The following is a 21,498-nucleotide window of genomic DNA, read 5'->3' as shown; positions in this document are numbered from 1 at the left end:
ACGGATGTGCAACTCGTTCCCATTCCTATGTGAGCGGGCAAGAGTGCCTTCACTGGCTGTCTCATCGACTTTGCAATTAAAAGCGATTTCGCTATGACGGCACCCAACTGAGTCTGCTGATGAAGTAGCCGTTCTCATGACAGTCGGGTCTACGTAACCGGAATGGACCCGCATTTTTATCCGCCCCAGGACTGTCAACTCGGCTTAATTCTGACGCTATAACAACAACAACAAGTAGCTTGATGTTATTTATAGTGGGAACAGACACTTCTTGACTAGATTTGAACGAGTTTAGCGCTGGTATTGCCCGCTCTGCTGTCGGATTAAAGCTCACCACCCGGAAAGAGGCTGTATTTATAGCGGTACTTCTACTGTCACCTTACTAGCCGTCACTTTTGTTTGAAAAGCACTACAGTGGTCCAGTGGTCTAAATCAAAGACAGACGGAAAGCTGTTTACAGAAAACTTCCCTTCGAACCTTCCCTACTTTCTTCGAACCATTCTTTAAAAAAGCTCATTGCGGTTTTTCTCACGGACTCCTCCCTATCCATATATGTATGTATATCTCCATCGGAAATATTGTCAAGAAATACTTAATTGCTCTTAATGTCTCACTTTACTTACCACTATCACGCGGATGTCTATGCTTTGGATCATGCATCTCTTTGAACTCCAACAAAATGCCTTTTTCCTTCTCCTTTATGAGTATGTCCAATTCGTCGGTGACCTTGCCTTGAGCATTTTTCTGCGTTAAGACTTGTATATCTTCGTCGGTGGGTTGGAATTGCAAATTTTTCTGCTCAAAATAAGCAGTCAATTGTGCATCATCATCTATTTTAAAACCCTTTGGACGATGTACGTCGACTGTATGCTCTGGCTCGAACTCGATTTGTCCCAAGCCTAGATTGTACATCAAATGCTCGAGACCCTGTAAGTGCAGGCATCAATATATTAATGAGAATTTTTAGATTTGGGTGTATTTTTTTTATATTTTATTGTATAATATATTGTTTTAAAAATAAATTAGAAATATAAAGCTTCGATGATTGTTTATATTTCAGTTTTTTTTTTGGTTTCTGTCATAGAAATAGTTAGGTCAGGTTAAGGTAATCTGGTAGGCCAATAAGCCACGCGTATACCACTATTGGGCCTTTGCGATACCAGATGGAGTTCAGCTGCTTGATCCATCAGGAGTTGACATCCGTTAGGATGCCCGCGTTTGACGCGATTTTTAACATTATCGATACCTCTTCCAGTGTATCATACCGTGGAGACCTCAGATGCTTACAGTGTAGTCTTGCCAATGCGGCTCAAGTACTCAAAATATACTCCATTATTTCCCTGCTGTCCTGCTTTAGACATTTCCTGCAGCCTTCTCTATCTTTACAGAAATAGTAGACGGAGAATCTTTGTGCTTCGGCTATTGAAAGACCGGTTAGTGCTGTTGGATGGACGATCTTGAGTGTATATACTCATTTTACATAGAAATACTGAGGAAGTATGCCCGGGAACAACAGTTTTCCAGTCTCCATCTTAAACTGAGCTCGAATATGAATGTTTTTAAAAGAGTTATAACTTATACTTATAGTCTGTTAGTCTTGGATCGAGCATTTTCAATACTTTTACCCGACTTTACGGCAGAGTGTTGGGTTCGTTTTGCGGTTCCGATGTAAGATTGTGTTTCAAAATCTTACAAAGATTGGACTCAGTCTCTGATGTCGGATTGTATCTTAAGTTCTTTCAAGGATTCATTTGAAAGTATCTGTTTCCCCCTGCACTCAGTCTCTGCCTTATAAAAGGTTTGGTACGAGTAACCATCCGTCTTGCCGTCCCGATATCGGATTGCCTCTTAAGATCTTATTAAGATACATTTGAAGGTATCTGCTTGTTCTTGGACTTAGTCTCCGCCTTACTTAAGGCACTGTAAGACTAACTAATCGATTTAGGAGGCAATCTCTTAAGCCTGTCTGGTTTAATTATGATATTTTTAAAACTCGATTAACGCCATTCTCCACAATTTTTATAAGAACCTTGAACAATGTCTAATGGACCAATTGCCAAATCTTGTGTTACTTTCAGTTGCTAGTGCGTCAATTTACTATTTTAGTGTTAACAGTTACATTACTAAGATTTTAGTTTATCCATTCTTTATACTGTGCTTATGACGATAGCCCTCGCAAATAAATTGCTTAGTGCCACTCACTTTCAGGCATTCGATATTACACTATTGTTCTCAGTTTGAAGTTTAGTGGTTAATTAGCAACAACATATGCTTGTTTTTAAGCCGCTTACGTACTCATTTACGCTCATAATATTTACTTTTGTTAATTATGCAACAATCTATGCAACTGGTCGAAAAATATTTATTAGTTCAATCGGGAAAATATTTGTCTGACACCAGCTTGTTGTTTAGTCAGTAATTAGCTAGATTTTTAGACATTCATAAAAACAAATATATTTTGCAAGGAAGTATTGCTAAGCGTGTTCTATATACTTGTATGTATTTCTATACACAGAACAGGGTATGTTAAGTTAGCTACACGGTTTTCAAGATCCAGAAGGAAGAGTGATGAGCTATGTATGTCGGTTTAACTACTAGGTAAATTTTTGAGATATCGCTTTAAAATTTTGTACAGGTTCTCTTCTCTTCAAGAGGCTGCTTATTTGTCGGAAAAGCCGATATCGGACAACTATAGCCTATAGCTGCCGTACAAAGTAATCGATAAAAATGTGATCCTTGTATGGAAAACTTTTTTATTTAAAAAGACATGCTTAACAAAAATTGATATAGATAACTGTTTAAGAGAGCGCTACAATCTCTGAACAACTTGTTAAGTTAAGACCAATATTGCTTACAGCTGTCATACAAACTGACCGATTAAATCAAGTTTTTGTGTGAAAAACTTTTTTTTTTTGACAAGGTATCTTCACGAAATTCGACATACAATATTCCCCAAGGCAATGGTATATTCCATGAAGAAATCGTTCAGATCGGATCACTATATCATATAGCTGCCATATAAACTGAACGATCAAACTCTAATCCTAGTATCAAAAACTTTTTTATTTGACAAGATATCTTCACGAAATTCGACATACAATATTCCCCAAGGCAGTGGTATATTCCATGAAAAAATCGTTTAGATCGGGTCACTATATCATATAGCTGCCATACAAACTTATCGATAAGAATCTAGTCCGTGTATGGAAAACTTTTTTATTCGAGCAGATATCTACACGAAATTTTGCAGAGATTATTATCAAAGATATCGCTACAATCTTCGAATCTATTGCTTAGATCGGATGACTATAGCATATAGCTGTCATACAAACTGAACGATCAAACTCTAATCCTACTATGAAAAACTTTCTTATTTGAAAAGATATCTGCACGACATTTGACATACGATATTGCCCAAAGCAACGCTACAATCTTTGCAAGTATTGTTTAGATCGAACTACTATAGCATATAGCTGCCATACAAATTCACCAATCAAAATCAAGTTAAAGCTCTTCTAATGAACTTTTATCCGATAAAAAAAATGCATTTGAGCAGTCTATCTTAGCTACACTGTACTCGAAGTTTTAGTTTTCGCTTTTTTGTTTTTAAAATCATTACCATTACCGTTATTTGAGAAATACGTATGCCGTAAGTAACGCAAATACAGTCATAATTAAATATCAGCTGTAACTTGTATGAAAATTTATCCATTTATGGCTTCAAAACTGAAGCGTCATACAGCTTCTGCTCGGCAAACAATAAAATAAATAATAGTTAATGTTAAAATAAATAGTAAAATTCAATTTCTCAACACATTAAACATAAATTGCACCGTTATCGTAGCCGCTGACTAAATTGCTACTTTAGTGTTTAATTTAAGTATGCCAACATAAACATACATACATATATGTAAGTAAGTATGTGTGTTTATAAAATGTACGTATTTCATACTATGCTAAATTGGCAATGTTTTGTTGGCTAAATTGCTGACTTGAATGCTAAATAGTGCAGAAAAATGAAATCACAATAAAATTGTGCCGAAATATTGCGTATACGCCCCCTACACAACGACTGCTACCTGTTATATATGAGCGTAGTAAATGAAGCGGTGTAATTATTGTAAATAAATGTCATTATTTATATTAGAAATAGTAAAATAAATTAATAAATAGTAAATGTTATGTTATCAGTTGTATGTCGCACATGATTTACGCTCAAAAAACTTTAAATAATACTTATGTTCGAGACGTTTGTTTAGTAGCGGCAGCTGGTTGTATATAATTGATAGTTTATGGAAGTACTGTAGTATGCAATAAAAAGCAGCAGTTCGGTTTTCATATACATATGTATATGTGAGATTATTTTTAAGTGTCATTTCAATTTGTAATATAAAAAAACTGAATTATAAGGACTTTTGTTTAGCAGAAATTGGTCTCAATGAATATTGATTATGTGAAATTGTTACGATATTTACATTTGCCCACCAAAGTAGCTTATCATTTTAATATAGATCATATCGTAGACAAATATACTCGAAAGTAAATTGAGGGAAATACTTTTTATACCTTGAACATGCATACAAAAATGATCAGCGTGACGAGCTGAGTGTATCTCGCCATGTCCGCCTGTCTGTAGATACGCGATTTATTGAGATATCGAACTAAAATGCTGCACACCTTCTTTTCTACCTAAGAAGCTATTTATTTGATGGAATCGTCGATAACGGACTACTATAGATTATAGCTGTCATACAAACTGATCAATCGAATACAAGTCTTTGTGTGAAAAACTTTTTTATTTGTTAAATTATCTACAAGAAATTTTTTATAGATAATTATACGGAAGCATGCTACAATATGTGTAGAAATTATTCAGATCGGGTTACTATAGCTTATAGCTGCCATACAAACGGTTCGAACAAAATTAAGTGCTCGTATGGCAAACTTTTTTATTTGACAAAATATCTACGCGAATTTTGGTACGGTTTATTTGCTAAGAGAACGCTACAATTTCCGAAAAAATTGTTCAAATCAGACCACTATAGCATACAGCTGTCATACAAACTTAACGATCAAAATCAAGATTAAAATTTTTTGTACACTTTTATGTGTATAATGAATGCACCTGTGTAGGGTATTACAGCTTTGGTGCAGCCGTAGTTAACAATTTCACTTGATTTTATGTAGATTTTATCATAGACGTACATACATATACATATATACTTGCAGCTAAATTTTTGTAAATAATTTTTTTTTAAACAAATAATTCACAATACACACAATTTTAAACACACGAGTGTATTTCGAACATAAAAATATTAATTATAAAAATCCGTCTTCACTTTACAGTTGAATTTGAAGCTTGTAAGCTTAGCATTTTTCGATAGCAAGGCATACCGTTACCGCATAAATTGGAGATGAAATTCCGTTCAACTACCAAATAATGCAACATATGTTCGAAATTTCTTTAATAATAATAATAATAATAATAATAATAATAATAATAATAGTAGTAATAATAATAGTAATAATAATAATAATTATTATTATTATTAAATATTATAATATAGCAATAAAGCCCCTACTATATCAAGCTGCACATTTTCGTTACTCACTGTTGGTATTCTCCAAACTAACGGCTAACAAGCCTTGAACTGAGACTTAGTGCATGTGCTAGCTGAATATCGCAACCGCCAAATGATGCGGTGTTAATAATATTCAACAACTACATACATATGTATATATGTATAAGTAACATGCTTGTGAAAAAATATTTGCGTTCATTAATGTTTATGTCTGTGTGCGCAAATGTGCTAAACCATTGCTTGAATAGCTATAAAATGTAGCGAAAGGGTTTGCTAGGCATACAAATCTGGCAATTGCTACATAAAATATTGCACAATAAATAATATACAAGTATGTATGTACATACATATGTATATATAATAAAGTACATAAATAGTACAGTGTTGAATGAAAGGTTTATTGGCTTTTACGCTCAATTTCGTTCATTTCGGTCACGCACGCGTTTTGAGCAATGTTCGCACGCTTATAAGCGGTACATATACATAAATATATATATATATAATTATATATATGTATATATAATTATATATGTATATAGTTATATGTGTATATCGTCACCTAAACTGCAAAACAACGTAACATCACTTTTCATAAGTTAGGGCGAAGGAAAAACGATATAATAGAAACCACACATATTGAAATAAATTTTGAGTTTTGGTTATAAAATGGTTATATATAGGTTATAAAATGGTTATATATTTGGTTATAAAATGGTTATATATTTGGTTATAAAATGGTTATATATTGGTTATAAAATGGTTACATATTTGCTTATAAAATGGTTATATATTGGTTAAAAAATGGTTATATATTTGGCTATAAAATAATTATATATTGGTTATAAAATGATTATATATTGGTTATAAAATGGTTATATATTGGTTATGTCTGACAGCAGCAGCTGCAAATTTTATGCTACATGTATGTAATATGATCTAATGAATCGTAAGCACTAAAAACTCAATTTCGTTATTTTTGATGATACGTTGTTTTGCATTTTAGGTAACGATATATAGTTAGCTGTATAAGTGCGCAGGTTTTGGGTACATTGTGCGCACGCAAGCTTACTTTCAGTTGCGTTTAATTAACATAGATTTTAAGCTATGTAGGAAGCAAGTTGCCATCCGACCAAAAACTTAAACAAATCGCCGACAAGTGTGACAAATCTATTGCTGACGAAATTTGCCAAACTTTTCGCCATTTTTTATGGCAAGCATGTTTGTGTGCGCCTTATCTCATTAATGTTTTTGTGGTAGTCAACGATTCGCCGTTTATAAATCAGCTATGCGACTAAGATTACGTTTAAAAAACAATAGCTACAAACCCTGTAGGAAAAATAAAACACATTTTTGGATACTGAATATGAATTTTTGCTGCTGTAATAGCTAACAGTAAAATTGTATAGTAAAAATTATAAACTCCGAAAATTTTTTTTATCAAATTTGGCATCTAACAGCAAAGTATATAAAAAAATTTCCTTGCTGGTTTCACATCTCTTCATCTTTTTTGTTGTCTCTACACGCATATAATATAAAAATGCTGGTATATACACACAAGTGCATAAAAATATGGTAAAAAAGTTCAGTTGCGACGCCACCCATCCGCTTTTTAGTAACGCTGGACGTCGGCGACAGTAAAATCTATGCGCAACGCATACAAATTTGCATAGATTTTATTGAGTTTTACAAACATGCACACCTAAGAATATGCATACCATGCGCAGGCGTTGGTCATAAGCATTGTTATATACATATTCACATATTTGTAGACATACCTGCCTATGCATATGTCTACAATAATCAATTTGTCTCTATTATTCGCACTTGTTCAGAAGCATATTTGCATGCAAACTCTGCGTTGGCAATTAATGCTTTTATTTCAGTGAATAGACGCATACACTTTTGAAGTTGTAGTTAGGAATTTATGAGCGATCATTGTAAACTATATATGTGCAAATAAATTTGAGTTTATGTATGTTATATAATATGGTAATATGTATGAAAAGACGGTATATTGAAGATCTTTCACTGTCCGTGATAAAAAGGGAATGTTCTTTATAAATATACTATACCCATATACATAGTTTCATATCGTCACTAAAAATGCAAAATAACGTAACATCACTTTTCATAAGTTTACAGGCGAAAGAAAAACGATATAATAGACACCGCTTATATTGAAGCAAAATTTGAGTTTTGGTTATAAATTGGTTATATATTGGTTACATATCGGTTACATATCGGTTATATCTGTCAGCGGGGGGTTAAAATTTTATGATTCATATAATAGGTTGTCAAAAAAGTCTTGCGGTATTTTCGCTAGTTGGCTCTGAAAGCGCGTAGTTCTAGTTTTATTCGTCGCATCGGGTCATGCTATACCTTTTTGGAAAGCTCATTTCACGCGCTAACTTGTGTTTGATTGATTGTCGTTTCTTTTAAGTCGTTCGTGAGTTATAGCGTCGCAAACATGGAGAAGACTTTTTTGACAACCCATTATATAAAACTATATAGTAAATCGTAAGCAATAAAAATTCTATTTCGTTTTTTTTGATGATACGCAGTTTTGACTTTAGGTGACGATATGTATTCACTTATGCGCATATTTATGTATATTATATAATATGATAATATGTATGTATGTGAAGACAGTATATTGATATATGATGATTATATTTATACATATACTAGTGCCATAAAGTTATAAGTTATAATGAACCGAAAACATAGCGTTGGAAATTATAATTGACAAGACTCATTTTTGATTCCACACAACAACAATTTGTTTTAAAAAAGTTTAAAAATTTATAATTTTATGATTTCATGATGTGTTATGACAAGTTGGGAGTCCCCTAACTATATATTATATATGTAAATTTTTGCAATTTATTCCACTTCATTCAATTCTTTGAATATCACTTTTTTATTTTCTCCGCATAACTCACGTCTTAAATTATAATTTGCGCTCCGACACATGTCGACTATTAAATTTATAATTTCACTGCAGTAATTAACATATACATAAATCTGTGTAAATATACGAATATATAGGAATGATTTTGTATACACGATCATGTTAAACATTTGGTTTTATTTTTTCACTGTGATATCCTAGCTGCTCAGTTATAATTTACAGTAACCAGTAAAAATTATTAGCTCACTTTTTAAAATTTGTAAGAAAGAGACAAAATATTTACATAAATGTAGTAAAACTAAGTTATAGATGCAGAATTTCCATATAAAGGGTGATCCAATTTGAGCTTCCCTACTTGTTGACAGAAAAAACACAGAGGCTCGATGACTCTTTCGAGTATTTCGACTGATAACTGTCGAATAATACGCGTGAAGTTTTGCTCAAACGCCTGAATCAAAGCAGGATTGTTCGCATAGACTTTAGATTTTACATATTACCACAGAAAATAGTCTAACATTGTAATATCACACGATCTTGGTAATCAATCGACCGGACCAAAATGTAAAACTATCTGCTCACCGAAGTGCTCTCTCAATAAATCCATTTATTGATAAGATTTGTGGGAAGTGGCGCCGTCCAATTGAAACCAAATGTCGCCGAGTTCAGGAGCTTCGATTTTAGGCATCAAATAGCCGGTTATCATGCCGCGATAACTGTCGCCATTGATAGTTAGGTTCTCACCGGTATCATATTTGAAGCAATATGCACCAAATCGCACCAAACTGTTATTTTTTCTGGATGAAATGGCAGCTCTTTAATCTCTTCAGGTTGTTTTTCGTCCTATATGTCTCAATTTTGCTTATTTACATACCCATTGAGTCATAATCAACAAAATTTGGCTCGGATCTTCTTGGAACTTTTCAAGAGCCCATAGAGCGAAACGATGTCGTTTGGGAGGGTTTCAGTTCTTGCACAAGCTGCATTTTGTATGCTTTCAATTTAAAATCTCGATGTAAAATGCGTCAAGTTGTTCCATACGTCAGTCAGAGTTGCTGCGAACGGCGCCTAATCGATTCTCCACTTGTACACTCTCGGCTACGGCTGCTACATTTTCTTCACTGCGTGCTGGACGTAATATATTGGGTCGAATAATATTCAATAATGAATGCTGGGTCTCAAGATAGATGATGGTGTTGCGAATAACACGCTCAGTAGGTCGATTAGGTTGACCATAAGATGAGCGTAGCGCGTGAAATATATTCTTTAAAAACGTAAATTTTCGTAAAGTTGAACGATTTGTAATCGTTGTTAAGGCGAAAGTCTTTTCATGATGAAATGTCAAACAATACTGAACAAAAATAACATGACAGCTTGACCCAACTCACACATTGTCGGTCAAAATAAAGCTATTGAAAAAACTACCTTTACTTGGATCACCAGTTATAGTACGGATCGTGACACATTAAAAATGGCCAAAACGACATTTAGAAATCATATCATTCCTATTGGAAAACCCTGTGTAAAACTTGTTAATGTCTATATCTTCAATTTACTTTAGTCTATTTTGTCAGTAGTTGAAACTTTCACTCCAATATTAGATTTCTAATTATTCATATTACTCAATCACACTTTCATTATATATTAATTATATTTCACTATTTACTTATATATTATATTTTACTGATTAGAGATTTTGTACTACCACTAATCTATATCACACCTCCTTTACACCGTAGCTCCGTGCAATCTCGTCTGTAGAAATTTTTACCACAATTATTTACTACTTTTTCTTTCAATGTTGTTATTGTTTTACTAAACGCGAAACAAAACAAAACTTAACATTTATATGCCCTTTGCTTATTAATTACATATTTTTGCAAACATAAACATACATACCTGTATGTATATACACTGCAACTACTGCGCTTGCCAGCTATGCTTCACCGCTGCCGGCGTCGACTCCTGCGTTGCCCTTTATTTTCACTTACAAATTAATCACATAAAAATATTGCATGCAATAAACTTTACACAGAAATTGTTTAATATAAATTATTTGATTTGTTTTGACATCAATCTTAATTTTTAAGTACAAAATAGCACTAATTAATATTTTCCAAGTTAACGTTTAAGCGAGCAACTTTTTTGCTTTGAAAATAAAAAGGAACGGGAACTAATAACAGCTGAGAGAAGAGGAAATAGGGTTGCCTAGTTATTACAAAAATTAATATAAAAGCTTACAATTTATTTTTATCGATTTAATAAAAATTCTCTGACAATGAAAATAATAGTTTGTTAATACAAACGAAAAAGAAAAATATATTTAAATGAATATCTACAATTATTTAAAATAGCTAATACAACAAAATTGTTTCCCTTTAGTGACACGGTTTAAAATTACAATTTTTAATAACTAAGGCAACTCTACATCCTCTTCTAATATTTCCTTTCAGTTCCCGTTCCTTTTGCCGTCGAAAAAGTTGAGCGGGTAACGCGTTCTCGGTAAAATATTGAATTTCGTGTTAAATTGTGAATTAAATTGCGTAATTTAGTGTTAGAATATAACTTATGCTGTTATTTAATCGATTTATCTAACAATTAGAGTGCCAGCGATGTTTTTCTTCGGATAATTTGCACAAGTGAAAAGAATTTGCGCAGCAGTTGCTGGCGTCGGCAGCGCTTAAGCATAGCTGGCTTGCGCGTCATTTGAGATAAGTGTGCGTAATTACATGTATGTATACGGCTGTGTATATGAGTGTGTGTGCATTGCACGAATAACGAAGGAAGTGTTAAAGCGGAAGACTTTGTTGGTAATTTCTTACGAGGGTATTACAAATGCAATAACGAAATGAGTCTGTGCGTATTTGCCAGCGACATCTGCGAAGAGATAGCGTAGTGAGAAGGAATACGGAAATAGCGATAAAGTAAGGACTTGCGCACAATGAATTGTTGCGGAGGGTAGCCATTCGAAATCAATTAAATTTGGTAAGTTTTTTTTTAACTATTTTAATGCAACCCTACATTTTCAATATAGAAAATATTCCAATTTCCTTTTCCAGCAGTTGCTTTCAGTTACCGTTCCTTTTTGACAGCGTACGCTTGATCAGTGAAAATATTGAATTTCCTGCTTAATTGTGAACTTAATTACATAATTTGTTGATAAAATATAACTAATTAAAGTGTTTAATCGATTGTACAGTGTGGACAATATTTTTAGTGCGAGTTTTTGCAAGTGAAAAGAATGTGCGTAGCGGAGACCGGCGCAGGCAGAGGCAGAACATAGCTGTCCTGCGCAGCAACCAAGTAAGGAGTACGAGTATGTTATTCATGCAAGTGAAAAGAATGTGCGTAGCAGAGACTGGCGCAGGCAGAGGCAGAACATAGCTGTCTTGCGTAGCAACCAAGTAACGAGTACGAATATGTTATTTATGCAAGTGAAAAGAATGTGCGCAACAGCGATTGGCGCAGGCAGAGGCAGAACATAGCTGTCCTGTGCAGCAACCAAGTAACGAGTGCGAGTATAGCATGCACAAACGTGAATGTGCATCGCAGAAAAAGCAAACGGAATTTTGCATCAAAGAGCTTTGTTGGTACAAAATTTGTTTGGCATGTATTATAACATTAAGCTGACAATTTAGCATAACGACGAGTAGCAAGAATAATTGTTTGTAAATCGCGGGGAATAATATAACTGAAGTTTCGGGTAGGTGAAGAAATGTGACGCGCGAGATTTAACAGAAAATTTTATGGTGCAATTAGCAAAAAAATAAATATTTGTGGCAAAACATGATATGTAGATGTGAGAAGTGAAGTGTGCAGAAACACTCGTTTGGAAGAGAAAGTGTTTGTCGGCTATTAAATGCAGTTTGGAGGTGTTGACTGAAGGCAGAATAATTGTGAATGAATGCGGAGATTTCAAAGTGAGTACTATTTTGTAAATAATTTCAAACAAATGTTTATTTATAATAAATATTGACATATATAATATTTTGCCAATGCTTAACATTTCAAAATTCAACTATAGCATTATTTCAAAAAAATGTTGTTACAAAAAAAGTTTGAATATAAACATTTATAAACGAAAAATCAAGAAATCAGGAACTCAAATGCGCGTTGTATCTGCTTATTTAAATGGGCCTACATGTGAATCCATATATTTTAATTAGTTATTAAATACTTCCGCCCTATAAATTATAAACAAATTAAACATCTAATTGCTGTAGATATTGCAAAAAGTTTTGTTGTGAAACTCTTTTTTAATAGCGATGAAAAAACGTGATTAGGCAAAAGCGAAACTGAGTCAGAAATAATTAATTCAGCTTATAACTGTAATATTGTTAAGAGATAATGTGTTGCCTGAATTGAAGATCACGTTTATTTTTATTTGCCAGTTTTAATGGGGGTTTTATTGGTGTTGGGAAAACTTTTACTTCATTAGGTTAGCGGTAAACTTTTTGAACTTTGCAAGCAAATAAGCAATAGTACTTAAAAATAAAAAGTGTTAAGTGTTTTCTTAGCACTTTTTTTGTAAATAAATTGTAAAGATATTCACGTTTTCATATTGCATTATAAAGCTTCTAAAATATAAATTTTTTCTATAGAGAGGATGCAATTTATTATACTCTGAACTGAATACAGAAAAGTTTGCTACAAGGAAACGTCGAAAAGAAATGTACATACATATACATATACATACATATTATTCAAAGCATCGCTACAATCATAGAACATATTTTTCAGTTCGAACCACTTTAGCATATAGCCATTGAAACTGACCGATCTGACCGAAAATCATGATAAAGAGCTTTTAATACCCTTTTATGCACCTGTGAAGCGTATTATAGTTTCGCTGCGAAGTTAACGTTTTGTTTTTATTTTATGAATTTACTACTAGAATTTTATATGTAAAATGTGATCAAAAAAATTATTCCACCTGTAAATTCCGAAATTCCATGCAGCGGCAGATTTATTTAACCCAAAAAGCGAAAGATACCGTGCTGTTCCAATTGATAAACGTAATCTCTCCATAGCAGCAGGTGTACTAATCTCATTTAAATCCATCTTGCAACATTTCTACTAAATAAATATTAAATACGTCAAACTGAAAATGCATTCTTAATGACTCTTAATGCTGTTGGAATTGAAACTGATAAGTAGCGGCAGCTCTATATGAATTATAGCATAATCTTATATTGTAAATGTCAAGATCTATGCAACATTTATGTAAATAAGTCACCAGTCGTTAATTAAACTTGATTAGAAAGCTGACTGACAAGGCAAAAAATGCGGCGGCTTGGCTTTATGCAAGATGCCCTTAATACCGAACGTTGAACCAGTTATCAGCCGGTGATGAGTTCAGTATTTAATATATAATGTGAACTTGATAGGAATGCTACAATATTAATGTGTTTAATGATTTAAATGTTATATGGGAGAAAGTTGTGCTGGAAGTATATTCAAGTGTAGGGGCGCTTATAACCTGTAAGTGAATTTTCTCTCATGCCCACTTAAGTGTTTGTTACCTTTTTAACCACTTATTTGCTAACTATTGCTCGAGTGCTATTTAAAAATGTGATTTCATTTCTTTGGTGACGTGAAATAACAATTTCAAAATACTCTTACAAATCTAGAGCCATAAATTTGATAAAATAAAACAACTATTCATTAGATAAACAAGCCTACATATGTCTGTATGTCATTAAGTTTATAAACAAAGAACATTAAATAATTAAGAAAAAGAAGTAAGGAAGGGCTAAATGCGGGTATAACCGCACATTTCATACTCTTGCAAGTTGCAAAGATTAAAGACGGCGTAATACTTTCAGGTACATAAGATTTGTTGGCTATATGGGGTCTAGAATAGATTTTCACCCGATTTTATTCATTCTTAGCACAAATTGCGCCGTTATAAGAAAACACGCTCTCTCAATTTTATTAAGAAAACTCACATAATGGCTGATATATGCGGTATAAAGTCACCCGGATGTTCGAAAATCTCTATATTAGGTATATGGGAGCTAAGGAAACCCATTTGTAGCACACAGACATTTTACTATCAGCAAATGATGCTCTCTGAATTTCAACTATATATCTCACACATTGACTGATTTCTTGAACAAAACTATTATACTCTGTAGCAACATGTGGCCAGCGTATAGAAATATTAAATAATGAACAAAAATTTTAATAAAGCAGATTAAGATAGCACTGCTAAACGCTTATTGCACGTTGCGTTGTCACTTTGAGATCGCGCTTAAATGGAGATCAAGTGAGAAGAATGTCAGATAAACAGCCAGTTAGTTAGTTGGCGTTGATAAGAGGTGTACGAGTATGTACATACATATGTACACAAACGCTTAAAGTAGTCAACAGCGCAGCATGTTGTCCGCTGCTATAAAGACATATATTTCAGATAGATATAGTATATGTATATATAGCTGGTTGTTTATATATTAAATATGAGCTTGTATCTAGCCATGTCGCGATTTATCTGACTGTCAGTCTCTTTCTTCAATTATTTGCTCATTACAGCAGCGTTAAGCTCTTGCAGAAGACATACGCGATAGTGATTTGAAAATGTGTCGCTTGGATTAAGTAGAAAATTGCATAAAGGAAAGAGTACTACATTTTATATGGCGTATAAAACTCTGTAAATATGATTATAGGGTTCTCTCGTATATATAATTAAGATAATGTAGACTGCTATACAAATTTATTTATAGTAAAAGCTGCTAAGGTTTACTATTTTTAGAATAAAATATTAATACAATTTATTAAGTGATTTTATACTGAGTTTTGAGACATATAATACTTTTTTATTCAGCAGATCACTTGAAGTGTGGTTTTAATGCATTTATATTAAGCTTTAACGTTAATAAGGAAAATTTCAAAACTACCTAACAAGATTGTGATTTTTTTTATTTAAAAAATTTCGGATTAAAAATTAAATTTTAATTTTTTATGCCAAAATTGTAATTGATTTTGTTTGAGTTTAAAAATTGAAAATTGAATTTTGAACCAATATAGGTAGATTATAAATTGAAACTAGAGTTTTTGATCCATCTCAGGTAGAAGTTTAAAAATGTTGAGATTGGGATTGACTTTGTTAAAGGTTGAAAATGTAAACTTGAATTTTCAAATGCAAATCGAAATTAAAAATTTAAAAAATAAATCGGTATTTACATAAAATGGATAAAGTAAAAATACTTTGCCTATGTGAGCCGACTACAACTCTAAAGCGTTGTAGGTTATTGTTGTAGTATTATTGTATAGTTCTAGTTCAAAATGGAATGGACACACTTACGCAAATGCGAAAAACTTTAATTTCAAAAACATCTTTTATAAAAAAAATATCGAAAAATGTAATTTAAAAAAATTCTTTCATTAAAAAAAAAATTTAATTTCAAAAATGTCTTTTATAAAAAAAAAGAAAAAATTTGATTTCAAAAACATTTTTTTTTTAATTTTTGTTAGAAACTTTAGACTAACATTTTATTAATTTGCAAACCGGTATTTGGGATCAAAAATTTATTATCAGTTTTTCAATTCGGTATTTGAATTTTAAAATTATTTTGAAGAAAAAAATTTTATTTCAAAAACATGTTTTTTTTAAAAAAATAAAAAATGTAATTTCATAAACAGTTTTTATTAAATTTTTTTTAGAAACTTTGGATTAACATTTTATTATTTTTCTAAACGGTACTTGGCATCAAAACTTATATTTTAGTTTTTCAATTCTTTTTTTGAATTTGAATATTATTAAGTATGTAGATTAGTTTGAAAACTTGAAAATTATTTTTGGTACAGATTTTCGGCTTTATAAAATAAAAAAGTAGTAATTTTAACGTAATTTCTTTATTTTTAAGATGCCTTATTTGCAACCCTGGCTCCTACTACTATTAAAATTTTTTTTGTTCAAAATGCTTCAAGAAATTATATAAGTTTGGGCATCTAAATAAGATTTTTGAAAATAAGAAAATTAAAAAAAAAAATATTTAAAAAAATATTCAAAATCCAAATTTTCAGTTTTCAGAAAGCTGTTTAATATATTTGTAATAAGTTTGAAGGTTATGGTAAAGAAAAGTTAAAAATTTGTTAGCAACTTTTTTAGGCTGCTTTTAAAATTTATTCTTGTACGCTGTAGAATATATAAGTTTGAGCACCCAAATACAGATTTTTAAATTAAAATATTTTGAAAAAAAAAAATGTTTTATAAAAAATTGATTTTTTTCATTTTTGAAAATTTTTAATTTGGTGTTTAGAAAGCAGTGAATGATTTTAATAAAAATATTCAAAATTCGTAAGCTTGGGTTGTTTTACAATTGTTTGAACTAGGCGGAGCTTATTAAATGTTTTTTAAATTTAGATAGTATTACGATAAGTTTTTAATTTTCTAAAAAATTTCAATATCTCAAATTTTTGTTTTTGGAAAGTTGTTTTATAAAAATATATAATCCAGCTTGAATGGTTTTAATAAAGAAAATACCTTAACTCTTAAGCTCGGGTTATTTAATTAATTTTAATATCGTTATATGTAGGTAATATAATTCAAAATTTTAATTTTTTGGTTTTTAGTATGCTGCTTAATGTGTTAATATTAAGTTTCAATCAAGATAAATTTGAAAATTGTTTAGTTCGCGTTATTTTTTTTAAACAATACGGAGATTATTAAATCTAATTTTTACATTTAGATAATTTTAAAATATTTTTTTATAATTTTATAAAAAAATTAATTTTTGAATATTATATAAAACGAAATGAAAATCTTAATTTCTTGTATTTTTGGAAAGCTGAGTTTAAAAATTATTTATTGATTTTTTTCAAAATTTTAAAAATATTTTCTCAAAACTAAAAATATTTTAAAATTTTATAAAAAAATATAGTATAATTTTTTTATTTTTGGAAAGCTGAGTTTAAAAATTATTTATAGATTTTTCTAAAATTAAAAAAAAATTATTTTAAAAGTTTATAAGAATAAATTTAAGAATAATTTAATTTCAAAATTTTAATTTCGAAATCTTAATTCTTTATTTTTGGAGTGCTGAGTTTAAAAACTGTTTATTGATTTTTTTAATAAAATTGAAAAAAAATATATATATATATTTATACACTTTATAAAAAATTTCAAAATTTTAATTTTTTTATTTTTGGAAAGCTGAGTTTAAAAACTACTTGTTGATTCATCTCAAGAAAGTTCATGTAGCCCATTGCTGCCTTTTAGTAGCGCAAGTCTATATTGATTGTTGACTTTTTATTTATTTTATTTTTTAACTCACACTAGCTGATTGTAGATTCTCAGCTTTGCGGAATCGTTGTATTGACTCTATTCATTATCACATGCAAGCTTATTTAACTTCTCTTATATAAAATGCAATATTTAATAAAATTAAAAGAATGCCATATTTACAAAGCATTTTTAAAGAAAAGTAAACAGTACTAAAACGCTGCTGTAAATTTCTGCTTAAAATGCTGTTAATAATAACTGCGAATATTTGTTGAAATAATAATGACAATTTTGTAGAGAATTTAAACTCATTTTATTTTAACACATACTGATAAAGCCATATGGCAACTTTCTATCAAGTCATTATTGATTGATTTGAGGTATAATTGAGGCCGAGACTGAGTACTGTAAATAATTTCCTAAAAAGTAATATATACTATATATACTTAGTAAATATTTAATTGCGAGGCAGCTAAAAAAGTTAAGCTAAAGTGTACCCGTAAATAAAGCACAAAATATTTAATTATTCATTAATATTTATTTTGTCGCTTTCGAAGTAATCCCCACCAGACTTATGTAATACACTTACGCCAACGATTTTGCTGGTCCTCGAAACACTTTTCATATGTACGCACTTTTGGAAAACGCCTTCAGTTCCTTCAGCGAACTTTTTTTAACTCTTCGATCGACTGAATACGGGTTCTACAAAATGGCGATTTCAGTTTGGGCAAAAAGAAAAAAATCACTTGAAGCCAAATATGGTGAGTCGGTGGTTGATCAATGGTATTCATTGCGTTTTTGGCTTTAAATTCAGTCACAATCGTGGCTCGATGCGTTGGCGCTTATAATCGTGTAAAATCCATGAATTGTTCTTCCACAATTTCGATTGTTTTTGACGGACGTTAACACGCAAGCACCTTGATTTTTGAGCGGCTTTTGGCAATGATTGTTGTCTTGTTTGCATATCAGACTCACATACTCATGTTTTATCGGTAGTTATAATGCTCTCCATGAATGTGATATTGGAATTCGCACGATCAAGCATGCCTAAAAAGACCTGTTTACGGTACTCTTTTTGCAAAAGATTCAGCTTCATCGGGACGAGTCGAGCAAGAACGCGTTTCATACCTAAAATATGCACCAAAACCATTCGAACGAACTCGCGAAAGATGACGAGCCCTCTTGCCATTACACTTTTTCAATATTTTCATTGAAGAGGCCGAAAATCGGTCAGAACGAGACATGTACCTTTTTGTCACAATATGTATTAAGTATATTGCGAGGCAGATAATTATGATTTATATTTATATTTGTAAAATGTATATATCAGCATTTGGACTTATGACGTTTTTCATTAAAAAAGCAAAAAAAGCAACATATTGTACCATGTTTTATTTCAGTCTGTAAGTCATTATAGCGTTATGGATACAGGTCATTGACAGTAGTCATCTGTGTGGAGGGCTATTCATTGCTTTACTTGTTTCAATTGTTTAATTTTAATAAAGCTAAATGCTACATTTTATTCTTTTCTAGGTTTTGGAATCCAAAAAGTTCGAAAACTATGTATTTAAAAATTAAAAAAAATGTGGTTTTGTTTAAAATTCTAAAAAAAAAAGTTGAAACTAAAAATTATTTATTTTTTTGCGCTCAGAATTATATATACATTTTTAAATTATATATGAAAATTGATATTAATTTTACTCATTTTTACTTTTTTGAAACCTGAGCAGTTCGAAGAAATTTATTTAAAAATTTTGTTGAAAAAATTTGGTTTTTGTTTAATAAAAAAATTATCAGAATTAAAAATATATATGAAAACTAATAATACTTTTGCCAAATTTTACTTTTTAAAATCCGAAAAGTTCGAAAACATGTTTTTTAAAATGTTTTAAAAAACAGGTTTCTTAATTTTATAAAAATAAAACTTTTTATAATAGAGTTCCGAATTATATAAAAATTATAAAATTTTATATGAAAATTAATATTAATTTTGCAAATTTTTACTTTTTTGAAACCTTAAAAGCCCGAAAATTGTATTCAAATTCAAGACATTATCGAAAAAAGTTAGGTTCCTGTTAAAAAAAAATTTAAAACTAAAATTTTTTATACTTGAGAACAGAATTATATATAAATTATGACATGGTATATAAAAAGTAATATTAATTTTACTAACTTTTACTTTTTTGAAACACGAGTAGTTCGAAAATGAAATATTTCAAGTTGTTCTCGAAAAAATCAGGTTCCTTAAGAAAAACTTTTAAAACTAAATTTAAAAAATAATAATATTTCACCACTCACCTCGAATGAAATTGTGCCACCAGTGCCATATTTTTGAAAAATATGCGCCAAATAACGGTTGTACTCTGTGGCAGCATGAGCTTGTTGCAGTGTGCCGCAGAGGTAGCAAACAAAAATTGCAGCAAAAATGTGAGCAAGCGTGGATGAAGCCATTTTTTTATATATACGCAAGTTTTTCAGTGGAAGAATTCGTGATTTTCCGGAACAAAAATTGTTTTTTTAAGGTTAAGAAAGTGTTTTGACGAATTTTTGACTATTTACATACAAATTTTCCGAAATTTTCAGAAAAAAATTTAACAATAAAGAGTATTAAAAAATATGATTTTTAGCTGCTCGAATTTCGATATAATCACGTGTTTCACTTGTTCACAATTTTTTGTTTCAACGCACTCTTTCGATAAAACTTAACTTTAAGGCAAACTTTATAAAAATCAATTTTTTTCTTTTTTAGTTCAAATAATAGTTTTTAGCTGCTCGAATTTCGATATAATAACGTGTTTCACTTGTTCATACTTCGTTGTACGTTCACAATGTGTTTCACCAATTCATATTTTTTTATAAGTTTACAAAAATATTAAAGTATGACGTTTTTATATCGCTTAAAATAACAGAGTCAGTATTTAGCGCTTCGTTTTGTTAAAAAAATTCGTTTCGTTCAAAACAGTTACATTTTATGTTTCATTATTCGCTTACAAATTCGTCTAGTTTTGTTTTGTTATATCTTTCACCACATTTGCTTTGACCATTCACAACACTTATTTCACGCTTGGGCAACAATAATTTCCTACTGTTCGCCAATTAACCGAAATAGTCTCGTTTTTATACTGAAATTATGACTTTTTCGCGTCACTTTTTGGTGTTGCCTGGCTTTATTTGTTCACAACAAAAGCTGCGCTTAATTTCTTAATTCAAGCGTTGAACGTTCGCACTTGAATCGCACGCCAAACGCTGTCACTGTCACTTACAACATACAACCGTTGCTAAATAAGTATTTACACAATTTGTTTTTATTATTTTTCACTACAATTCACATTCGTTCGTTGGCTACTTTACGCGCTCGCTGTGTTGAACCGCTTTACCGTTGAGCGGTTGACGGACTATTAAACGGTTTAGGTCTCGAAACGCGCTATTTTAATCCAGTAGCGAGTATGTTTAACGATCGGCTGTCGCACACACATACACAAGTACCCATCTTAACAGAGAGACGATCATTTCTGGAAGTAACGAGTTGCTTGCTTGCGAGTGGCTGCGCAGCTTTGCGCGCGATTTGTCGGTGATTTTCGTAGCAGCTGACAAAGTGTTGTTGTGCTTAGCTTCTGGCTATCAATATTGAGCGAAAGCTTATGTTAACGTTACAGTGACAGTTAAATAGATTTATGAGGGGGAGCTTAGGCGCACACATTCTGGTTATTGCGTTCTTGTTTGCGGGGGCGTATAAGCAACTTCTATTTAACATATGTATTTTATTGAATAGATAATGACAT

The 21,498-nt window shown here is 31.2% G+C and overlaps 1 protein-coding gene across 1 annotated transcript in view; it reads right to left on the bottom strand.

Annotated features, from left to right (window-relative positions):
- The window catches only part of LOC120777583 (zinc transporter ZIP6), a 34,581-nt gene extending 13,481 nt beyond the window's left edge, over nucleotides 1-21,100 (bottom strand). The window contains exons 1-2 of the mRNA XM_040108998.1: nucleotides 20,015-21,100; nucleotides 624-927 (exon numbers count right to left, since the gene is read on the bottom strand). Coding sequence (XP_039964932.1) covers nucleotides 624-927; nucleotides 20,015-20,167 — 457 coding nt within the window. The 5' untranslated portion in view covers nucleotides 20,168-21,100. The remainder of the gene's footprint in view (nucleotides 1-623; nucleotides 928-20,014) is intronic.
- Nucleotides 21,101-21,498: the final 398 nt, after the last annotated feature.

This window comes from Bactrocera tryoni, chromosome 5 (assembly GCF_016617805.1).
Source record: "Bactrocera tryoni isolate S06 chromosome 5, CSIRO_BtryS06_freeze2, whole genome shotgun sequence".
NCBI lineage: Eukaryota > Metazoa > Arthropoda > Insecta > Diptera > Tephritidae > Bactrocera > Bactrocera tryoni.
The sequence above is the reverse complement of the archived record's forward strand: the minus strand, read 5'-3'. Positions and strand labels throughout refer to the sequence as shown.